Source organism: Erithacus rubecula (assembly GCF_903797595.1).
Source record: "Erithacus rubecula genome assembly, chromosome: 2".
Classification (NCBI taxonomy): Eukaryota; Metazoa; Chordata; class Aves; order Passeriformes; family Muscicapidae; genus Erithacus; species Erithacus rubecula.
In genome coordinates, this window is record NC_136685.1 from 70,383,567 (window position 1) to 70,404,891 (window position 21,325).

The 21,325-nt window shown below is 37.3% G+C and overlaps 1 protein-coding gene across 1 annotated transcript in view; it reads left to right on the forward strand.

Moving 5' to 3' along the window:
- The window catches only part of THBS2 (thrombospondin 2), a 30,070-nt gene extending 9,411 nt beyond the window's left edge, over positions 1-20,659 (forward strand). Inside the window, exons 6-22 of the mRNA XM_079297552.1 lie at positions 37-177; positions 412-508; positions 1,205-1,375; positions 2,196-2,372; positions 3,125-3,298; positions 3,739-3,866; positions 3,976-4,128; positions 5,174-5,392; positions 8,468-8,575; positions 10,349-10,508; positions 11,883-12,001; positions 12,420-12,654; positions 15,399-15,626; positions 16,080-16,351; positions 17,336-17,433; positions 19,681-19,820; positions 20,522-20,659. Of these exons, the coding sequence (XP_079153678.1) occupies positions 37-177; positions 412-508; positions 1,205-1,375; positions 2,196-2,372; positions 3,125-3,298; positions 3,739-3,866; positions 3,976-4,128; positions 5,174-5,392; positions 8,468-8,575; positions 10,349-10,508; positions 11,883-12,001; positions 12,420-12,654; positions 15,399-15,626; positions 16,080-16,351; positions 17,336-17,433; positions 19,681-19,820; positions 20,522-20,529 (2,628 nt within the window). The 3' untranslated portion in view covers positions 20,530-20,659. The remainder of the gene's footprint in view (positions 1-36; positions 178-411; positions 509-1,204; positions 1,376-2,195; positions 2,373-3,124; positions 3,299-3,738; positions 3,867-3,975; positions 4,129-5,173; positions 5,393-8,467; positions 8,576-10,348; positions 10,509-11,882; positions 12,002-12,419; positions 12,655-15,398; positions 15,627-16,079; positions 16,352-17,335; positions 17,434-19,680; positions 19,821-20,521) is intronic.
- Positions 20,660-21,325: the final 666 nt, after the last annotated feature.

Here is a 21,325-nt window from a genome sequence, read left to right on the forward strand (position 1 = left end):
AATACACAATTTGTTGTCATTAACTTCATCTTCTAGTCTGAAGAGAACCAAATTATGTGGGAACTGATTGGGCCTAACAAAACACTGAAGAGCCAGCCAGTTTGCTGGCAGGATGGCCGTGTCTTTGCAGATAATGAAAGCTGGATTGTGGATAGCTGCACCAAGTGCATTTGCCAGGTAAGGTTTTGGAAATATTCTTAGTCTCTGCAGTAATGGATTTCCAGTTCAACTATCCACATCAGGTCATATTTACATAGAGCTTGGCTAGACTTAATGACATTTATAAAAGTAGTCCTTGTCCATGATAGAACAAATCAAAACATTTCCACACATGAAACTTCCCCAGATGCCTTCCTTCATTAACCTCTCTGTGAGCATAAATCAGTAAATTGGTTTTTTTTTTGCCTTTAGGATTCCAAAATTGTGTGCAATCAAATCACCTGTCCAGCAGTCTCCTGTGCTGATCCAGTTTTTGTTGAAGGTGAATGCTGTCCAGTCTGCTCTCACTGTGAGTATTTAACTGAGGAAAAAGATAGTCTCTGGCATTATTTAAAGTCACTACTAGTGTTTTTAAAGCTGAAAACGAGTAAGGTGATCAAGGCAGGTAAGATCAAATATAGGACTTGTATGTATACAGAGTAACTTGGGTATTTGAAGTTGCCCTTTGAAGGACTTGGTCCGTTTTCATTGATTATATTGGTTGCTTAGAATTAAGATGATAACCTGCTTAGCTACCTTGGGCATAAAATATTAGAAGCTTCTCCCCAGTCATGTTTCACATTTTTTTCTAATTCAGAGCATAGGGCTTATTCTTACAATAGGCTCTTGATCATGTTCACCATTATGCAACTTTCAAATGTCTGTCATGGGGCCACATGTCATCATACTGACCTATGTTCTGAAGCCAAAGGCAGTTTGGACTCAGGTTTTGGCTCAGTCCATTCTAGAGATAAGATGTTCTTCCTTCAAAGATTAGTGTTTCATGCAAACATACTGCACACAAGTTCATGAACATACAGGATTCTTATCTGAGCTAGCCTCATTACACCATAATTCCATAATGTCAGTGGCTTGGGAAGCAAAATTAGAAAAGGAGATTTAAATGTTAAAATACATTTTCTTCAGAAAAAAAAGAGTATCTTCTAAATAGGATAATAGAGCAACTTTCAGAGCTGAGCACTTTTTCTTACCTTTTGCTCTGCAGCTGATGACAGTGAGGAAGGCTGGTCACCATGGTCAGACTGGACAAAGTGCTCAGTTACCTGTGGCTCTGGGACACAGATGCGAGGAAGGTCGTGTGATGTCACCAGGAGTGCTTGTACAGGCCCACACATCCAAACAAGGATGTGCAGCTTTAAGAAATGTGACCATCGCAGTAAGTAATACATTCCTTCCTTTGAGAAAGCTTCTTTTGGACATCTCAAAGCTAAACCAAGTTAGGGCTGTATGTACTTGAGAAATCCTATATGCACAATTACAGTAGCTGTCATTAGATTCTTTGGCAATTTTCCCCTTCAAATATTCCTCTTCCGACAACTTGATAGGTATGTACATTCTGGGCTCAGCTATGTTAAAAAAAGAGATGAGTGATCCTTTCTTTACATTATGAACTGGAGTCTTTTGTTTGAACTCAATTTGGAGAAAACACTTAGTTTGTAAACATGATATGCAAAGCTATGCTTACATCTGCCATTCATTGATTGTTGGGCCATCCCATTAACTTAGCTCTGTTTAGGAATGCAGTAATCATGGAAGATTTCTGCTAAATATCAAACTGCATTTATATTTAAGGCACTTACAAGGATGATATTCAAGAAGTGTAGTTAATGGCTATTGCAAGTACCTGTGATATGTGATATTCAGGCTAATATAGTACCTAAGGTGATATTTAGCAGCTGAGACTGCTATATGTCCAAATGTGCATTTTGAATAAGAGTTTGTTTAATTGGAAAAGTTTAGTTTTAAGTAAAATGTCTGACATAGTTGTTAGTCATATATTGGTTACTGAAATTCTTAAGAAAGCTGTTCTTGAATACCTGAGCTGGCATGCTGGGCTTTGTAAGTGCAGTGGTGGGAAGGAGATGGGACATTCATCAGATGTGGTGAGAGGCTCATTAGAAGGCTAACTCACTACTGAGTTTGTGTTACTGCTGCAGGTGGGCTGCTTGCTTGAGTTTTGCTCTTTTCTCTGGCAGTACGTCAGGATGGTGGCTGGAGTCACTGGTCTCCCTGGTCGTCCTGTTCCGTTACCTGTGGAGTGGGAAATATCACCCGCATCCGTCTCTGCAATTCTCCTATTCCCCAGATGGGTGGGAAAAACTGTGTGGGGAATGGGCGTGAAACAGAGAAGTGTGAGAAGGTTCCATGTCCAGGTAGGTCTGTGGTCTTGAATCAAACATGACACAATAATATTCCAGCTGAATTCTTTGTCTTTATTCAGATCTAAATGGCAGTGAATTTCTCTAATGGAAAATACAGTTTTATCTTATGAGTGAAATAGCACACAAGAGTGTTTTGAAAATGAAGACAACCATGCAGTCAGAGGTTTTGTAAACTTTGAAGTTATAATTTGGCTTTAAATGTTAAAAGTTTGAGAAATTTCCCTTTTAGCGATATATCTTCTGCATGTCAAAAAAACCCACTTCCTTTCTAAAAGGAAGCTGTCTCTGTACTTGTTAGGAATAGACATAGAATCCCCCAAAAGTCAGATTTCTTTGATATTTGTGCATGCATTTTTTACACATTTGACACAATTAATTGCTATTATAATTATTTCTTATTCATTTACACTTATAAACCTTTTTTTAGTGACCTTTCATTCCATGCACTTTTACTTTCCTTTCACACAATTTTTCCTCCTTTCTTTTTTTTTTCTCTATGCATATCCAGTGGGCATGGCATGCTGTTTTGAATTATTGGCCAAAAATACCCATGAAGCAGTTGGGTATTTTTAATTTCATTGTTTCTGAAATATTGCTATCTCAGTGCAAACATCTGCTGTCACCTTTCTTTGTACATAGAGAGGAACTTTCTCTAGTCAGGCATCAGATGAAGGCTTGTTGTCATTGGCACCAGATGTTCCCACTTTATTGCCTGTGATTCTCTGCACTTTTGCATATCTTAGTGAATGGCCAGTGGGGTCCTTGGTCTCCGTGGTCTGCCTGCACTGTTACCTGTGGAGGAGGAATTCGTGAGAGGTCTCGCCTCTGTAACAGCCCAGAGCCACAGTATGGGGGAAAGCCATGTGTGGGAGATACCAAGCAACATGATATGTGCAATAAGAAGGACTGCCCAATTGGTTGGTATTCATTCTTTATTCAGTCTGAATAAATGTTATTGCTGTTGTTTCTTTAATGGGTAATTATGAAGTGACAGTACAGGAATCTGCTAATTATACCTTTGTTTCAGTAGAGGACATTTAACTATTTTGAGTGCTGTTTAGTGGGATTTTATATATTCATGATACCAACTTCCTTGAACAAATATGTCTTTCTTAAATAGGGTTTAAATATGCTGTAGTGTATTCAACTAGATATAGCAATCTGTAACTTTTTCATATTAAATCAGTAGTAATTAGTCTTAAATGCACTTAATAACCCTAACTTTAGGGCTTTTATAAGAGTCTGTTGCATTAAGTGTGATTTAAGCTAATGATCAGAGAATACCCGTTTCTTAAATGAAGTTTTACATGCCTTTTATGCTCCTCACTTAATTTTCAGCTTTTTGTGTCTTTGCCAGATGGGTGTTTGTCAAATCCCTGCTTCCCTGGAGCAGAATGCAACAGTTACCCAGATGGGTCTTGGTCATGTGGGGCATGCCCAGCAGGATACCTTGGCAATGGTACCGTCTGTGAGGATCTTGATGAGGTATTGGTTTTGTTTCCATTAACATCAGGAAATCACCATGAAAATTGCATTACTTGGGAACTTGGACACAGCCATCTAATTGGTTTCTCCTTTCTTTCTTTACCTACAGTGTATAGCTGTGTCAGATGTTTGCTTTAAAGTGAATCAGGTCCATCGCTGTGTGAACACAAATCCAGGTTTTCACTGTCTGCCGTGTCCTCCACGCTATAAAGGAAGTCAGCCCTATGGAGTAGGGCTTGAAGTTGCCAAGACAGAGAAGCAAGTAAGTGATTTTGAAGGGAATTTGATGGCTTTGAGTAATTCTCATCTGAAGTATCTTTGAATTATGGCATAAGATAGGCTTGGGTACCAAACAAAAATAGCCTGAAATAAATAACTGTTCTTTCAGAGTATTTTTGTTTTGAGTAACAAAACTTTGAATTTGGGATTGGCTTTTTTAACGGTTTGATTTTCTTTAAACATCTGCAGAGTTTTACCAAATTAGCCTAAAATACCAGGAACAAACATTTCCCTGCTTTGCACTCCTTTCTCTGAGGTTAACATACCTGTTCTGGAGAGTGGAAACTGAAGAACTTGGATTGTCTTTTTTCATAAATATGACGCTGTTGATATCAATGTTATTAGACACATATCTGAAGTTCTCACTCCCTAAATTCCATTGGTCCAAAGCTAATCAGTGGTGAAGGACAGCAGGAATTAGAAGTGAGGTTGGAGACTACAGTTTTGTAGAAAAGACAAAAATATTGAAGTGAAAGTCATGGTTTGCCTTCTCTTTGTTGCTGTTGAATCAGTCTGTGGTTATCTCAGCTTGTGAATTCTACATGAACCATCTGTGTAAGATTCTCAAATACTGTAAATGAAAAATACAATGATAAGGAAGAGGTAAAAAAAAAATCCTACATGAAGTGAATGCAAGAATTCCTTAGGATCTCTTTGATTTAAGCAAATAAGATCTTCCCTTTATACTGTCAGGCAGAACATTAAGAAAAAGAGGTGAGTATAAAATCTCCTTCCTGTTGCAGATAATTTCTGGGGTTTAATGACATCTAGAAGAATTTCAGATACAGTTCTGAAATTGTTAACCACTTTAATTGCTTTTTAAATAATGTCCAGTTTTCCTGTAGTTTAATTATTTTTACTGTACATGTTGGAGTTGTGAACTACAGAGCAGTATGATTTACTAATACAATCAAAACATAGTTCCTATCTTCAGACCTCTAAATAACTGGTCTGATTTTGACAAAGTTAAGGCACACACAGCTGACTGTGATTATCAGGTTTCAGTGAATATGCTTCATCATTTATAGGTCTGTGAACCTGAGAATCCATGCAAGGACAAGACACACAGCTGCCATAAGTCTGCAGAGTGCATCTATCTGGGCCATTTCAGTGATCCAATGTACAAATGTGAATGTAGGACAGGTTACGCTGGTGATGGACGCATCTGTGGTGAGGATTCAGATTTGGATGGCTGGCCTAATAATAACTTGGTCTGTGCTGCTAATGCAACATACCACTGTGTGAAGGTAGGTGAAAAAGGTTGATAAAAATTCCTTGTGTTAATGAAATTTTCACTTTTTCCTGAATAGTTGTGAGTAAGCCTTTTAATTCATGAAGCTGGTAGTTACTTTCAGTAAGCTTTGACTGTTAAAGCATGCTTGTTTTCTAGGAGAAGCTGTGAAATGTGTATTCACTTAATCTGGTAAGATGCAGTAAGGGCTTCTCAAAATTAAATCCAGAGTCCTCTGCTTTGGATTTCTTCCTACTTGGAATACATGGATAATTGGGATGCTTGTGAATGGAGTTAGCACACTGAGCAGGAGTTGCCTAAAGCACGGGTGTGAAGCACACAGCTAGCAAGAGCCAAACAGGGATCTCAAGGCCCAGGCAAGTGTGAAATCCTACCTGCAGGGCTTGTAAAAAGACAATGACAACCGTGAAAGGGCTACAGTTCAAAATGCTGTCTTGAACTACCCTTCCTTTTAAAGAGTTAAGCAGACCACACACTGTGAAAACTGGATTCAGTGCCTGAGATAATTTTCAACAATAGGAGCCTAAGAGAGGAATGAATGTGACTAATTAGAGGAGTTGTCCTTATTGCAAAGGCTTAATGGGACAGGATGAAGATTCAGCCTCTCTCTCCCTTCAGAGATGTGAAATCCCAGTTTTCACTCTCCCAAGGGGATGACCTGACCTGGCTGCCACCATTTCCTCTACACCTGGCAAATGGGACCTGTCCAATCTTGCTGTGCAGCTGTGCTGTTGTAGTGAACAGTGAAACATTACTAAATCACTGAGGAAAACCAACATGAGGGAGCCTAAAAATGATGGCATGGAGATATAGTAGGGTGTGTCCAATTGGTGTGTTCCCTGGGACCTGGTTCTCTGCTCATCTGAAGCACACAGTAAGTCCTCCTTGATTTCATGGCCTGAGGTTTCTTTCCCAATTCAGTGGGAATTGTTCACAAATGGTGAGTCTCCTTGTAGGTCTTATCGTGATGCTGGACGAAATCAGGCTGAAAGTTCTTCCACCAGTTTAACAGTGGCCCAAATAGCTGAGGGGTGAAGGCACCCCCCTGGCAGGCAATTCCCTGAATCCTAGTTCTGAGTGGTGGCTTTGCTGATGGTTGAATGACAGGCACAATGCAGAGGGGCATACACTGTTAGCAGCAGCAAGTTTAGCAACCAGGATGGAGTTTTGTCAGAGTAGAAGGCATGTGAAGATGTTCAGTTTTAAACACCTACCTGTGGGACCACTGACAACACTGAACCTGTCTATGTTCTCTAGGCAGATGCTCAACTATTTTGCTAATCAGTTGTGGCTGTAAGGGCAGGTTTTTTCTTCTGAGGTTTTTGAGGATTTCTTTTCCCAGACCTGAAACATTTTTGATTTTCCTTCTCTGTGTTAAAGTGATCGATCTACCTATAAATCCTCTTGAAGTTCTAGCACAAAAACTTCTGCTTAAAAAATGAGGAAAGAAATGCAAAAATGACTGAGCTCTAGATGACTACAGTGGTTAAAATAAGTACAGACCAAGAGACTAGGAAAGTTTGAAATCAGGCTGTTTGAGAGAAAGTCACTCATGTGAATCTAGGCTCTATCAGCTGAAGAGTTTCAGATATAGATGGAAATTTAGGCTTCAAGTGTTGGTCTTTCTCACTGTAATTGAGGTCTGCTCATTGTGGATTCAGCCAACTCAGCTGTTGCAGTTCATATATGCTTCTCTCAGTTCCTGTCATCAGAATTTGCACATTTTCACTCATGATGTAATACAAAGCATCAGTTTTGGTTAAACACATGTTGAACCCATTCAGAAAAAAACTTGTTTCCAAAGATAATTTCATATTTTGTGTAACATGTATTGAACTAATTGACACAAATACTTCACTTAGGGGAACCTCTCCACCCACCAAAAAAAAAATTCTCAAAAATACTGCAAATTTTCAGGCCCTCATATTCTTTACAAAATATCCTTGTTGAGTAATTTGATTCTAAAAAGCTTCTTTCATTGAGCTGATAATGACTGAAAATTAACTTACCCGTGACTAATTTCTTTCATTGTTTCAAAAAGTTTTTTATGTCACTGGTAACCAGTGTTGAGGTAGACAATTGAGACTCTTCACAGGTGTTTGGTAAAAAATTTTGGGGATTTGATATTTATCACAATATTTCCAGTTGTCTTTTTCTTAAATTGTGTGTACTATTAGAAACACTGAGATTGAAAACATCTTACTATAATATTCAGTGTTTGTGTTACAAAAGATACTTCTGCATTCTTTTGACAGGTTCAGTTTTGGGTGAGGTAGATCTGGAATGTGAGTAAAAATGAGAATAACAGAGGGTGTTTTCATAGATGTATTTATTCATAGCAAGCTGTAGAATTGCAATCCATTTTAGTATTCTAAAAAAAAATGCATATTAAAAGTTTGGCAAGCTATTTTACTTCTTATTTTTCAGTGTAACTTAAGAATTGTTTATTTAAAATAATAATTCCTTACAAAGCTGTGATAAAAAACAAAGATCTTTGTCTTTTATTTTTAAAACCATGGGAGTGCAAAGGTATTGTTTGGCTGAACACTGTAAAGATACTTCTTTCAAAATCCATTCTTAGAGTGTTCCCCTTAATTGCCATGTAGTACTTTCCATTGCTGTATAGTAACTTTCCATATGAACAGCTGTTCCTGAAGACCTTCTCTTGGCATGCTTTTTTATTTTTCTGGCAACAAAACATGGCCATTTTTTATGTAATCTTCAAACATATCTCATATCTCATGAATTGTCTATAAAAAGTTGGTGTAAGAGTGCATGTCTGTGTGTGTGGTGTGTTTGTTCTCTGCTAGTTCCCTCTTGAACTTACTAGAAACATGACTTTAATAGCAGCTGGGAAGTAGAAAGATTTGCAGCTGTATTTCACTTACTTTACAATATGAAAGCAGAAAATGAATACTACCTTTGGCAACAAAAAACAGGCACTTTTTAAAAAGTATTTTGCCGATTGCTCTTGTTTTATAGTCTCTGGTGTATCATATCTGCTCTTCTGCCCAGGCTAGTTATTCTGACATAATATAAACATAATGCATTGATTATTTCTTTTGGCCAGGATAATTGCCCCCTTCTGCCTAACTCTGGCCAAGAAGACTTTGATAAAGATGGCAAAGGAGACGCCTGTGATGAGGATGATGACAATGATGGTGTTGAAGATGACAAAGTAAGACGTGTATCTGTCTGCATTTGACCATCTGTATTTGACCTAAAGAACTGATTTTAAGGAAAACCACTACAATAGATGTGAACTTTATTGTTCAGAGCTGCAGCTGAGTAATTCTGCACTTCCTTCACTGAATGATGTGTAGTGCAGAGTAAAGCTGTGTACAGTCAAGGGAGAGCAATACTGTGCAGAGCAAAGCAGCCTGGGGAATCCCAGGACTATGTTGTCTGTATCAGCTTTGAGTTCAGCTTTGGACATGACAACAGTTCAATGGAAAGTGGTGTAAGATTTTTTGTATTGTAGTGGGAGAGTGACAAGTGTACTATGTTTGAAAGCTAGTAAATATTATGTATGAGATTTTTTTTTTTATTCATTGTAACTTGTTTCTAAAACAACTATAAACACAGCCAGTATCAAAGGAAAATGATAGGAGGAAAATACCTCCAATACTAGCTTGCTTCATACTGTCCTTCAGATCTACCCAGAAATCAAATTTATCTATCTGCAGAGCCCTAAAAGATAGCCACTTAGTCTAAAACTGTTGCCATGTACATTCAACAAAAACATAGAGGCACTTTGAGTGTTGCTTCACTCTGGCTTTTCAGAACATGTTTAGGATGAGTGAATTGGTGTTAGAATTGTACTATTCCTATTAGTTCCCTTCAGACCCTAGATGCTGTAGAGCTTCAGATAGTTCATTTGGTCTCTGTTTAAAAAACATAAAAAACCCCCCAAAATAATCTGATAAAATATGATTTAGTAGATGTATTTTTTTAAATTGTAGTTAAAATAATGTTTTATGAACAGTATAAGGATTTTACTTGCCTCTATATGTTGCCCTTGATTATATTAAATTTATTTCTGGGGAATTTAAAATATTGGGCTAAAAAATTATTACTAAATGTGGGGTTTTTCTATTTAGCAGAGGAAAAAGTAGTTTAAAGATCTTTTTCCTTATGACCTTCCTTCAGATTCCATGCCAGTGATGTAGCCCTCACTCCCACTGTTTTGTTTTTCTTTCTTTCTTCTTTGCATTTCACACTGAGTACTTTTTTGTGCCTGTGCAAAAGTCCATGAGCAATTTGGGTATGTGTGAAATGTAAGAATTCTTCTTCTGGCAGATTTTGAACTTAGTGATATGAAATTTTCAAAATTTCATTAAGAGGTCTCAGGTTTTATGGTCTCAGGAAAAATATTTTAGGTAAATGAGAGTATTTAATTTTGACATTTTAAAAAGCTTTTTACACTTCATTATCTTGTTCAATAGAACGCAACCAAAAAAAAAGTCAATGCTTTTTTAAATGGAAAAATCAAAATATGCGATACATACTTGAAAATACAGACAATGGTTTGTTCCAAACATCAGAGTAACAATTCCAGTTGTTTCTTTTTTGTTTTTCAAAGGTTATAAATTGCAGCTGAAGTTGCCCTGACTTAGGAACCTGTACTGATTTTTTTCTTAAGTACGTGTACCAATGATGCACCTTTATTTAAATGTCTGAGTCCAGATCTAGTTTTAAATGCCTGTTGCTCTCCCTGTGAGATATGGAACACAATTCACATTCTCCTTACAAAGCAGACAGTGAGCCAGGCTGTCCAGATGCCATCCTGTTACTGCCCACACCTTCAGTATAGGTACAGCTCATCTATTGAAAAAATAATGGATTAATATTTGACTTTTGAATTCTATCAAAGATGAACAAGAGTTACCACTTCATAGTATACTCTCATGAGTTGTGATTTATATTGTGAAATCTATTTTTTTCTTACTAGGACAATTGCCCTCTTCTGTTCAACCCTCGCCAGTTTGATTATGACAAGGATGAAGTTGGTGACCGCTGTGACAACTGCCCCTATGTGCACAACCCTGCTCAGATTGACACAGACAACAATGGGGAGGGTGACTCATGTGCTGTGGACATTGATGGAGATGGTATGATTTCACTTTTGAACATTAGGTGCTGTTCCACAAGTGCACTTTGTTTTATGTCCAGTAAGATGGGCTACTTGCTTTTATATGTGGAATAAAATCAGGTTTAGCAGCTCAAAAATGTAGGAGAAGACAGAGAAGCTGTAATATAGTTGTCTGTACAGTTCCTAAATGACTACAATTAATATTCCTAAAGAATGAATCACAGCAAGTCTTTATCAATGTAATCATAAAAAAAATAAATCTTTCCTTCATCTGTGTTCCAAAGTAATCAGAATCTGACACTTCTGTTGACTTCCTTTTAGGGAGGGAAAAGAGCATCCAAACATTGAGACAGTTAAAACAATATCCATAGTAAAGCAATCTGCTTTTCTATGAATGTATAAGTATGCAAAACTCAGTAATCCAAATACACATTTTCTGTATGTCTTAAAATATTGTTAAGTGCTTATTTTCTTCACCACTATATCCTTGTATAACCCCAATTTGACCAGAATTAAGATGGGGGAAAACAATTAAATATTTTTAAAAAATCATATCCTGTCTCATTTCAAATGTGTGAGAATACAGAAATACTAATTTGGGGTTTCCTCAATAACATTTTAAACATTTGGATGCTTATCTGTCTTTAGCTTCTGAACATTTTGAAGTTCTCTCATTCTCCTGATCATCAGGTTCATACTAATATTCTGCATTCGAGGAAAAATCCAATATCATATGTTACTGTCTGCAAGAATATGCAAATATACAGAGACCGTGTAATACAGGGAAGGGTCCTTATATCTTTTCCACACAGATATGCCAACATGTCTTTGTTTCTTTTAATCTTATAATTTTGAAGTAGATTGTTGGTTTTATAATGAAATTTCCTGAGGAGGAACAGTTTCTTTTGAAAATTTGGCATGCTGTAGAATTAATGATGCACATGTTCTGATGAAATTATTTAATGCTGAGGCAGCTGAATATTAATACAGTTGTTTCTATACAAAAGTTCAAAAGTTTGAACCTGATATAGCTGTGCATTCTATGGCATTTCTTAGAGTGAGGGAATAAAAATCCAAACCAAATTGTTAAAAAAACAAAAAACCACCCCTTTACCTGTTATTCAATGAAAAAGACTAAATTCTTAAGACATAATCAGCCCTTTTTCTTCCATTGGAAAATAAATACAAAAATTTTTGTCATAAAAAAAATTGAATTGATACCATAATTTATTTTTCTAGTGTTAATCTTAACTATTTGTAGCAATGATGTTGGAGCAATCAGAAAGTTTATGAACCCCTTATGAGCCTTGCTTCTTTACTCGTGTCTCGTACAGTCTGTCTATTTGTGCTGAATGTTGATTTTTACGATATTTTGTTGGGTTTTTTCCCCTAGACATTTTTAATGAAAGAGATAATTGCCCTTACGTCTACAACACAGATCAGAGTGATACAGATGGTGATGGAGTTGGTGATCAGTGTGATAATTGTCCATTGATGCATAATCCAGACCAGGTAAATGATGGAGAGTTTCCTTTAAGGTAACACCAGAACAAGGGCAGAAAAGAACACAGGAATTGCTATCAGTCCCTGTACTGAACAGGGGAAGAAGTGGATCTGTGCTGCTCACTTCCACATCTCTAACTGTGAGATCCCTTTGTATCAGATGAAAGGGAACTACTGATGATTGCTTTAGCCCATCTGCAAATAAGGCCCTACCCTGCAAATATCCTGGGGACAAGATCTTATCCACTGAAAGAAGAAGTAGCCATAGTAGTTTGAAGTGCTGCTTGTGCTTTAAGCACTGTTGTCATTGTGGTATTTGACACTACAGAAGCCCTTGAAGAGAAGTGTTGAACAGTTAAGTACCAGGCTGTACTTCTGTATTGAGTAAAAATAATAAAATTGCTCTGTACTGTTCTTTTTGGGGTAGACTGATGCAGATAATGACCTTGTTGGTGACCAGTGTGACAATAATGAGGACATAGATGAAGATGGCCACCAGAACAACCAGGACAACTGCCCTTACATCCCCAATGCTAACCAGGCTGACCATGACCAGGATGGTAAAGGAGATGCCTGTGATCCTGATGATGACAATGATGGTGTCCCAGATGACAGGGACAACTGCCGCCTCAGATACAACCCTGAGCAGGAGGACTCAGATGGTAAGAGCAAGGTCATAGGAATTTCATTTAGTTCTTAGTATGATTTTGATCTTGGAGTATTAACATCTTGGGAAGAGAGACTTCATATCAAACTGAGCTGCTTCTGACACTATGGAATTTGATGGAGCTGAAATGGACAGTTTGGTCGAGGGTTAGAGCATTAGGGAACATTTGACAGGAGCTCAAACATGCACCTTCTTAATTATAAAAGAAAACCTTTAAAACATTTTTTAAAAAACAAAAGAATCAGTGTTTTTGTTAATATTCTTGCTTTCACATTTTATTGAAGTGTTAAAAGTGTCAGAAAATATTTCAAATAGCTTGAATTACAAAAAATGAAAAAAAATGAAAAGTGGGCTGTTTCCTTTCAAAACAAGTTATCATCTGAAAACTATGATGGAAAATAATGCATCTTACTGCTGATATATTTTTAAAAACCAGACTATTTCTTCAGGGTGTTTTAAGTCTAAAAGTATTATTAATTTTTAATTAATTTTTTAATTGAATCCTGAGTAGCTTTTCTCAAATTTTCTTTACAGACTACTTTAAATATGTCTTGATGACATACATGTCACAGTTTAAAAAATGGATATGTAATTGCTCTTTTTTCCAGCTTTTTTGGTAAAATGTTGGTCACCTCAAATGGTCCTTCTTTGTGCTTGGCATTATTTAAATAATGAAATAGTTGCACAATTATAATTTTAATTTTGAAAATGTGTTTATGATCCTTTTAAAACCACCAAATAAGTTTACAATAATGACCCTTGCAATTGATGCAGGTAAGCAATTTCAGTTCCAAGTTATACAACTTGTTGGAGCCATTCCATGGCTGTGCTGTGGAAATTGAAAACAGAATTTATTACCTACACAATATGTTTTTATGTGCCTTTAGAAAGATAAAATGCTGAGCCTTGTCTGATTTCCTCGTAATTCAGCTGTTGTCAGTAGGAAGTTTCTGGTTGGTAGTCAATAGTAGCTCTTAATTTATATAACCTTTCAGTCCTATAATGTGTGTCCAGAATATCTTTGTATTTACCAGTCCCTGGAATAGTCCCTTTATTTCTTAAATCTGGAATAAGAATTGCCCCAAGCTGAGACAGTTTAAGTCCTCCATTACCTGATTTTTGTAAAAGAAACTACATTGATGTATCAATTATTGATTCAGAAAAAACATGTATTTAATCAATTTAGCCAGCTCATCACTGTCATTTAGCAGCAGGTCCAACAGAAATCTTGGAAAAAGGGTAAATAAAGCCAAAAATTGCTCCCATGCAATTGCTCCCATGCTGAAGATGTGAGTTTTAGCACATAAAGATGAGGCCCTGGAGAGAGCTGTTGGATATGACTGGATAAACAAACACTTTCTAACTTTCCTTGACAGGGAATGAATGTTGTCAGCAGCAACTCACTACCAAATGAACATCAGCTGGACTTCTAGTAAATAATTAGATTCTTCTGTGAATTATCTCTTTGATTTGGCAAAGGAAACAAAATAGAAAATTAATTCCCTTTTCTCCAATGAGTGCTAAGACAAGCAGGTGGAAGAACACACAGCTGGTCAGGATTTGGAGTTGTCTATGGCAGATATCCAGGGTGGAAAATGAACAATTTTACCACGTATCTGAGTTGCAGAGAGCCTGAGATACTAGATCTTTCAATTTTTTCTAATTACTCTATTCTTTTTTGGCTGTTGCCTAAAACTCATTCTGCTTTCTGTCTGAAAGCTCCATACTTGGGTAGTGTTGTGTTGGTTAGTCATGGTAACACAGCTTTCTGTTTTTCTGTGAAACATTTAGTGGTAGGTCAGTATTTAATAAGCTGGGTCATTGCTGTTTCCCACTGTGTTAATTCCCATGTTCTTAGGTTCTTGCATTAGTACCCAGTATAACATCCTGTGACTTCTGTTGTAAAAGTTGGAGTCATTTGGCAATTTATTTCTGTGCTTGTCTAGCCAAGCTTTTCTACATTATTTTCAGGTCTTTGTGCTATTGTATGCTGTGAACAATGAACTTTTTTGTAGATGCCTCCTTTCACTCCTTGCTATTTGAGGCAAGTCACTTCTCCTGATTTCGATTAATATTATAGGTAAACTAAGAAAGGAAGTAATTTTTAGTTTTTCTAAAATATTGAGTGTAGTAAAAGTAGGCACAACTATAGATGAGCTGAACTTTTTTGTTCTCAAAAAATCTTCCTGTAATTCATATAGCAAAACCTAATTTTTTCATTCCTCTGAGGCTAATCCTGTTGAATGCAGTGCTGCCTTCTTTTCTTACGCATTTTTCTGAAGCACTATGTTTTTTATAAGTCAAATTGTTCTACCTACAAGTGAAAGAAGGGCTAAGCATGTATGCATATTTTGCTGCAACATTCTCCCTCCTTTCTTTTGACATAGTGGTGACACACAAACAATCTGAAGTATCTTGGATTGTTGCAGAAAGAACCTTAGGACAATGATAAGAGTCTGAAAGAAAGTTTAATATGATCAACAATATATAAAGATTTTGCAATGTGTGGAAGATTAAGATTTGAATGTTATTCTTTGAATTGATTTGCACAACACATATTAAAATGTGGTGTTGTATCCACATCTGGAACAAATCAAACTGAACATATAATGCAAGCATTAGTGAATTACATCGATGTAGCAGACTTCCAACTTTTCCCACCCTGATTCCAAAGTGATGTATAGACTGGGGCTGGATAAATAGCTAACAATTGCCTCTGCTTATTCACATTGCTTACAGGTGATGGCAGAGGTGATATTTGCAAAGATGACTTTGACAATGACAACGTTCCAGATATTTATGATGTGTGCCCTGAAAACAATGCCATCAGTGAAACTGATTTCAGAAAATTCCAGATGGTCCCTCTGGACCCCAAGGGAACAGCTCAGATTGATCCCAACTGGGTTATTCGCCACCAAGGCAAGGAATTGGTGCAGACTGCCAACTCTGATCCTGGAATAGCTGTAGGTGAGTATCAGATGTCAGTCATCATCTGGGGAAAAGTAACCAGTGATTCTGTGATAAGGAAAGTGAAATAAAGATTAAATATAACTTTTTGGTGCTGCAGACTTTGGACTAACCACACAGGCAGTGTATATGCCTAAAATATAAACAAGTCAATGCTGCCTGCATTTTTTTCTATTAATCTCATCACTGTCTGCAACATACATAAAATGCAAAATTGACAAAAATAACATAAGTATAGTGCCTACTGTCTTCAATGCCCCTTGTACACATTTTATTTCTCTCCAGAATTCTCCATGCAGGCAAGTATAATTACCTCCTCTTCTACAGGTGAGGAAACTGAGAAATACCACTTATGTCTCCTGCCAAAATTTGGGATGTAGCTGGGACTCTTGGGTGTGTGTAACTGGACCCAGCATTGCAAGTCAGTGGTTTGTGTGTTTTGTCCCCTGGCAGGCTACGATGAGTTCAGCTCTGTTGACTTCAGCGGGACGTTCTACGTGAACACAGACCGTGACGATGACTATGCCGGCTTTGTGTTTGGCTACCAGTCCAGCAGCCGCTTCTACGTTCTCATGTGGAAGCAGGTCACTCAGACCTATTGGGAGGACAAACCCACCAGGGCTTATGGCTATTCTGGTGTGTCACTCAAAGTAGTGAATTCAACAACTGGTACTGGTGAGCACTTACGAAATGCTCTCTGGCACACAGGAAACACCCCTGGACAGGTGAGAGATTTCAGACTTCAGGCCAACAGTGCATGACTAATATTTTAAAAATAAGGGGCATGTTTCAAAAAGAATTTCTTTCCACATCTCAGTTTTTATGGATGTTTATCAGTATTTCTTCAATTCTCTTATTGGTAGTGTTAATAGTAACACATGCGTTGTATTTCAGAGAAAATCACATGTATAAAAGGGAAGATGAGGTGTGATCAAAAGGAAAATGAGAGAGATGTCTCAGTTATGCACAAATCCTTTGTTACTTCTGTATTGGCACTTGCTTCTTTGGTGTTCTAGCTTGTTTCAATTATGCTTGGTTTTGAGTACAGTAACCAATGACAGAAAAAAAGACATCTTAAAAATAAGAGAAACTGCTGCTGTTCCAAATAGGGTCCAACCATGGAAGAAACTTGTGCATTTTGGAAATTAGGTTAGTAGGGCTTCACATGTGGACAGAAATTGACAGGACTGTTACTGAGTGGAAATGTTCAAGAAGCAGCCACAGGCAGTAATATCTGTCCAAGCTGCAATTTCTCTGTCACTGGAGGCACTCATGCAGCTTCAGCTCTGTCAGCCTAGTTGTGTGTATGTGCAGACCCAAAGAGTTCCAGAAGCATTTGGACAATACTCTTGGACACATGGTGTGACTCTTGGGGATGGTCCTTTGCATGACTAGGAGCTGGATTTGATGATCCTTGTGGGTCTCTTCCAATTCAACTGATTCTGTGATGTCATAAAGGAAGTCAAGGTTCAATACTGTAATGGTCTTCAGTGGCTCTAGCTGTGAAATTGCAGATAAATGACTGATCAGCAGTTTAAGACAGAAATTTCCACTACTCTCACACCATAAAAAAAGTCTTTTGATGATACAATCAAATGTTAAACTGTTTTCAGTTTCATACTCTGCATAAGCTTTGGCAGTTACTATGGTGAACCTGGAGTTCCTGGGACACAGTGTGTTTCTAATAATCATTTGTATTCCTGCTGTAGGTGCGTACTTTGTGGCATGATCCCAAGAACATTGGCTGGAAAGATTATACTGCCTACAGGTGGCATTTGATTCATAGGCCTAAAACAGGATTAATAAAGTAAGAAATATTTCTGTACCTCTACTTTTTCTAGTAGCAATGCTTTTGTCTCTATTGATTTAAAGGCTATGTTATCAGTTTCATTGTTGTTTCTGATAATTATGTTACTTGTGTGACAGTTTGTCGAAGATTTTGGGAACATTTTGCTGTCTTTAGAATAAGTTATTTTCCTTTTCAGATGTATTTAATTTAGTATGGATGATTCAATATTTACATCAGCTAAATACCCTAAATTAAAGGAAAAAAAAAAGACCTCTTTCTCAATAGCTTTTCTGTAAAGAGATCAAAAATTCCTGAGCAAAACTCAAAGCAAGATTAGAACATGAGATTGCTCCCCAGCCTGTGGAATTTCAGTGAATGAAAATAATTATAAACATGAGCATTGCCTCAGGGAAGTAGGCCAAGGGCCTGTCTACTTCAGCATCCTGTCTCCTGTAGTGGCTTACACAAGACAGTGCAGAAGTGGCCATGAGCACGTCTGTAATGCACACAAGGAGCTATGGCAAATGACTTTCTGTAGAGCCCAGCTGTTTGGCTCAAGTTCCAAAGACTGAGCATTAACTGCCCATGTCAGTTTTATCTTCTACTAACTACTGGAACTATAAAGGATTTTTTTTCATGGATTGGAGTCAGACATTATCTCCAGAGGTCTTGCTTGTGCTTGTGTGCGGGGGATTTTCATTTGTCTGTGAAAGACAAAGTGTAGACAAATTAGGATAGACTAGGTTACCTGTTTCTTGGAAAGGGAGGAGTTTCTTAATGCTTCAGTGTATTGCAGTGCAAAGCACTGGCTGATAGAGGTCAAAAGGAAACTTGATTTTTTTCCTTCATGTTGCTGTTACCTGTAACTTCTTTACAGAATCTACATAGTGTCAGACAAAAGATGTTACCACTGGTGTCACATTTGATTAATCAAGCATGGCAAATTCTGTGGTTCAGGGCAATAAATTCTTTCATACTTTAGGATGTCCTGGTAGAAAATGAATTATTTTTTTCACTAATGTAGTCATGAAACAATTTTATTTGTACAGAAATATCAAATCCATATGAACATGATCAGAGCTATGCAGTTTCTTTGGTGGGTTGAATGAACTACTAAAATCTTCCCATATGTTTTGGGTTCTTGATATTTTGAGAATTATATTAAATAGGATTATATGAACATGAAAATCTGTCTTTTTTTTTTTTTTGCTGTTCTTTTCACCATCCATGAAATATTGATCTCAGAGAGCAGTTCCATACTTGTCTTTGTGCACTTTTCAGGAAACAGAATACTTCATTACAAGTGCTGGAAGTGCATTTCTGTCTAAAGAGAAACCTGCCCCTACCTAATCCCTGAGTTCTAGGAAGCTGCTCAAGTGTTTTTGTCCTCATGTGAAGCCATCTTGCTGTTTATAACTAATATATTGTCAATTGAGGCAGGACAATAATTCCTGCCTCCAATGACTAGTCTAACTAACAAACTATGAAGTATTTTCTCATTTGGCCCAGGAGACTGAGAACCTAAAAATCTAGACTATCTCAAGGTCTCCCAGGAGAAGCAGAGGATCCAAGTTTGTGGAAATGCAGTCTCTGATAAATAAAAATGAAGTGCTGTCCTTCAAGGTCTTTTGTCTCCAGGCTGGATGCCTAAAATACTAAAAAAACCCTCCAAAACAAAAAAAAACCCAAGTTTTCCTTTTCCAATTTATTATTAGTCTTGCTGTTTGTGTCCAAATCCTTCCAGCTTTCATTAAGCTATTAAAATGTCTGATACTGAGATTCAGCATGTCTCCAGTTAATGCTGTTTGACTCTAAAGGGATGATTCTTCTAATTTGTGATGCTGGCCCTTGCACCTAGTGATAAATAAATCAGCTGTTCACACAGCTGCAAAGCCAGCTTTGCTCAGTGATGTGACAAGGTCGTGTGCTAACCCCTGAGTTCACTGGGACAGGGGCTTATCAGTGAATGCTAGTACATGACATAGTTCATTCCAGGAGACATGACTGTTCTAAATAAAGAACTGGGAAATCTTTTGCAGATGGTGTGCATAAAATCACTTAAGGAGCAGCCCCACTGCTTCTGATTAATGTGTTGTGGCTGCCAGCCAGGTGGGTGTGAAGTAGAGATGTGATCCCTACAATGAAGCTGAGTTTACTGGTGCCCTGTTAAAATTAATTCTATAATTCAGTTTTTAGAGACTGTTGCCAGCTCTTACAGTGGACACTGTATTATCCTTCTTGTTTAATTTATGTTCTTCTTTACAGAGTTCTGGTTTATGAAGGGAAACAAGTCATGGTGGATTCTGGACCAATCTATGACACAACTTTTGCTGGTGGACGATTAGGTCTTTTTGTCTTCTCTCAAGAGATGGTCTATTTCTCTGACCTCAAATATGAATGCAGAGGTTAGTTGCAAAAAATGTCTGGAAGATGCTTAAGCCTCTCATAACTTGTGGAACAAGCACAAAATGTCTAAATGAAAAGTATCCTGGAAATGAAAAGCAATCTGTAATATCATAGTATGGCATAAAGCTTTGGTGAAATGCCATAAATGCCCCTTGCCCCAAGAGTAATCTCAGTTTGAATAATAAACCCCAGATGTTTAATACTATGCACCTGGAAAAAACAAGGTAGAAATTTCTGAGAGAGACTTGCTTAGAATTCTCTCTGTATATCCACTGTCCTCTGTAGGCTGTTTCAGTTTGTCCTGCAGGCAGAGGAATACTTCTGGATCACCCTTTTCCAAGAGGCATGGGAAAGAGACCAGATATCTTTAATAAGCATGTGTGTCTGTAATGCCTTGTCTGAAATGTTTTGAAATACAGAAAATGCATTTCCAGGTTTTCTTGTACATGATTTTGCACATACATTCAGGTACATAGCTGCACATACACATGCTTGTCTCTTTCTATATGTAGACAAATGTGTTTTTATATAAATGTCCTCCTATTTGTAGGAAAATGAAAAAATTAAACTGAAACAGAAAGCGTTGTACTGCTTCTCTTTAGTATATCATGGTGGAGTGTGTGTGTTTGACATGGTGTGATTGACTTCCTAACCAAAAAAACTCCAACCACAATTAATATATTTTTCCCTATTCTTTCAGATGCTTGAGCAATGGTTGCTGCATTACCAGCAAAGTACTGTAGATGCTATGCAACCCAGACACCTCAGTACACCCTGGTACTCCCAGTTTCTATTTTTGTGTACCTCCTGCCCTCTCTCTTCATGCTCCACTCTCCAGGATGCTCCCAGCTGCTGGGAGTGCTTCAGCCACCCTTCCACCCAAGTGCCTTCTCACCGCCAGGACTAATGAAACCTAAACGTGAACGTCGGACCCACCACTGAAGCAAAAGCAGATTGATACATTAGAACACTTTTGTAGAGTGAAAACGTAGCAAAACTTGTTTCTTTGTTTACTTGTCTTTTTTAAAGAAAGACGTTTACATATAAAATTGTAATTACTTAATGTATTTATATATATGGAGAAAAAGAGGGGGAACGATGATTCAGTCGTTATGTTTAAGTGAGGAAAATTATGTTTTAATTTTTTGGGTGTATGGTTGACACTTCCTTGCTCAAGACTTCAGTAACACAGAGCTTCTGGATCTAATTTTAACAAAGTAATGAAGGGCCACATTAACAGTGAAAGTTACTTTGGATATTAAAGATTAATGATAAACATTTCTTGATTAAGGTGCTTGGTTGATAAGGACACTCTTAGTAACACTCTTTAAAATTATTATTGGTAGAACTGTCAAATTTGCAACCTAGAGGATTCTTTAGTAGGGGCTTCATTTAGGCCAAAAAGTATTGAATGGGAAATTTTCATTTGAAAGGAAAGAGTGATAAATTTAAACATCTAAAGCTATCACTATTGTCTGACTTTCAAAAAATTATTTCCAGTTAC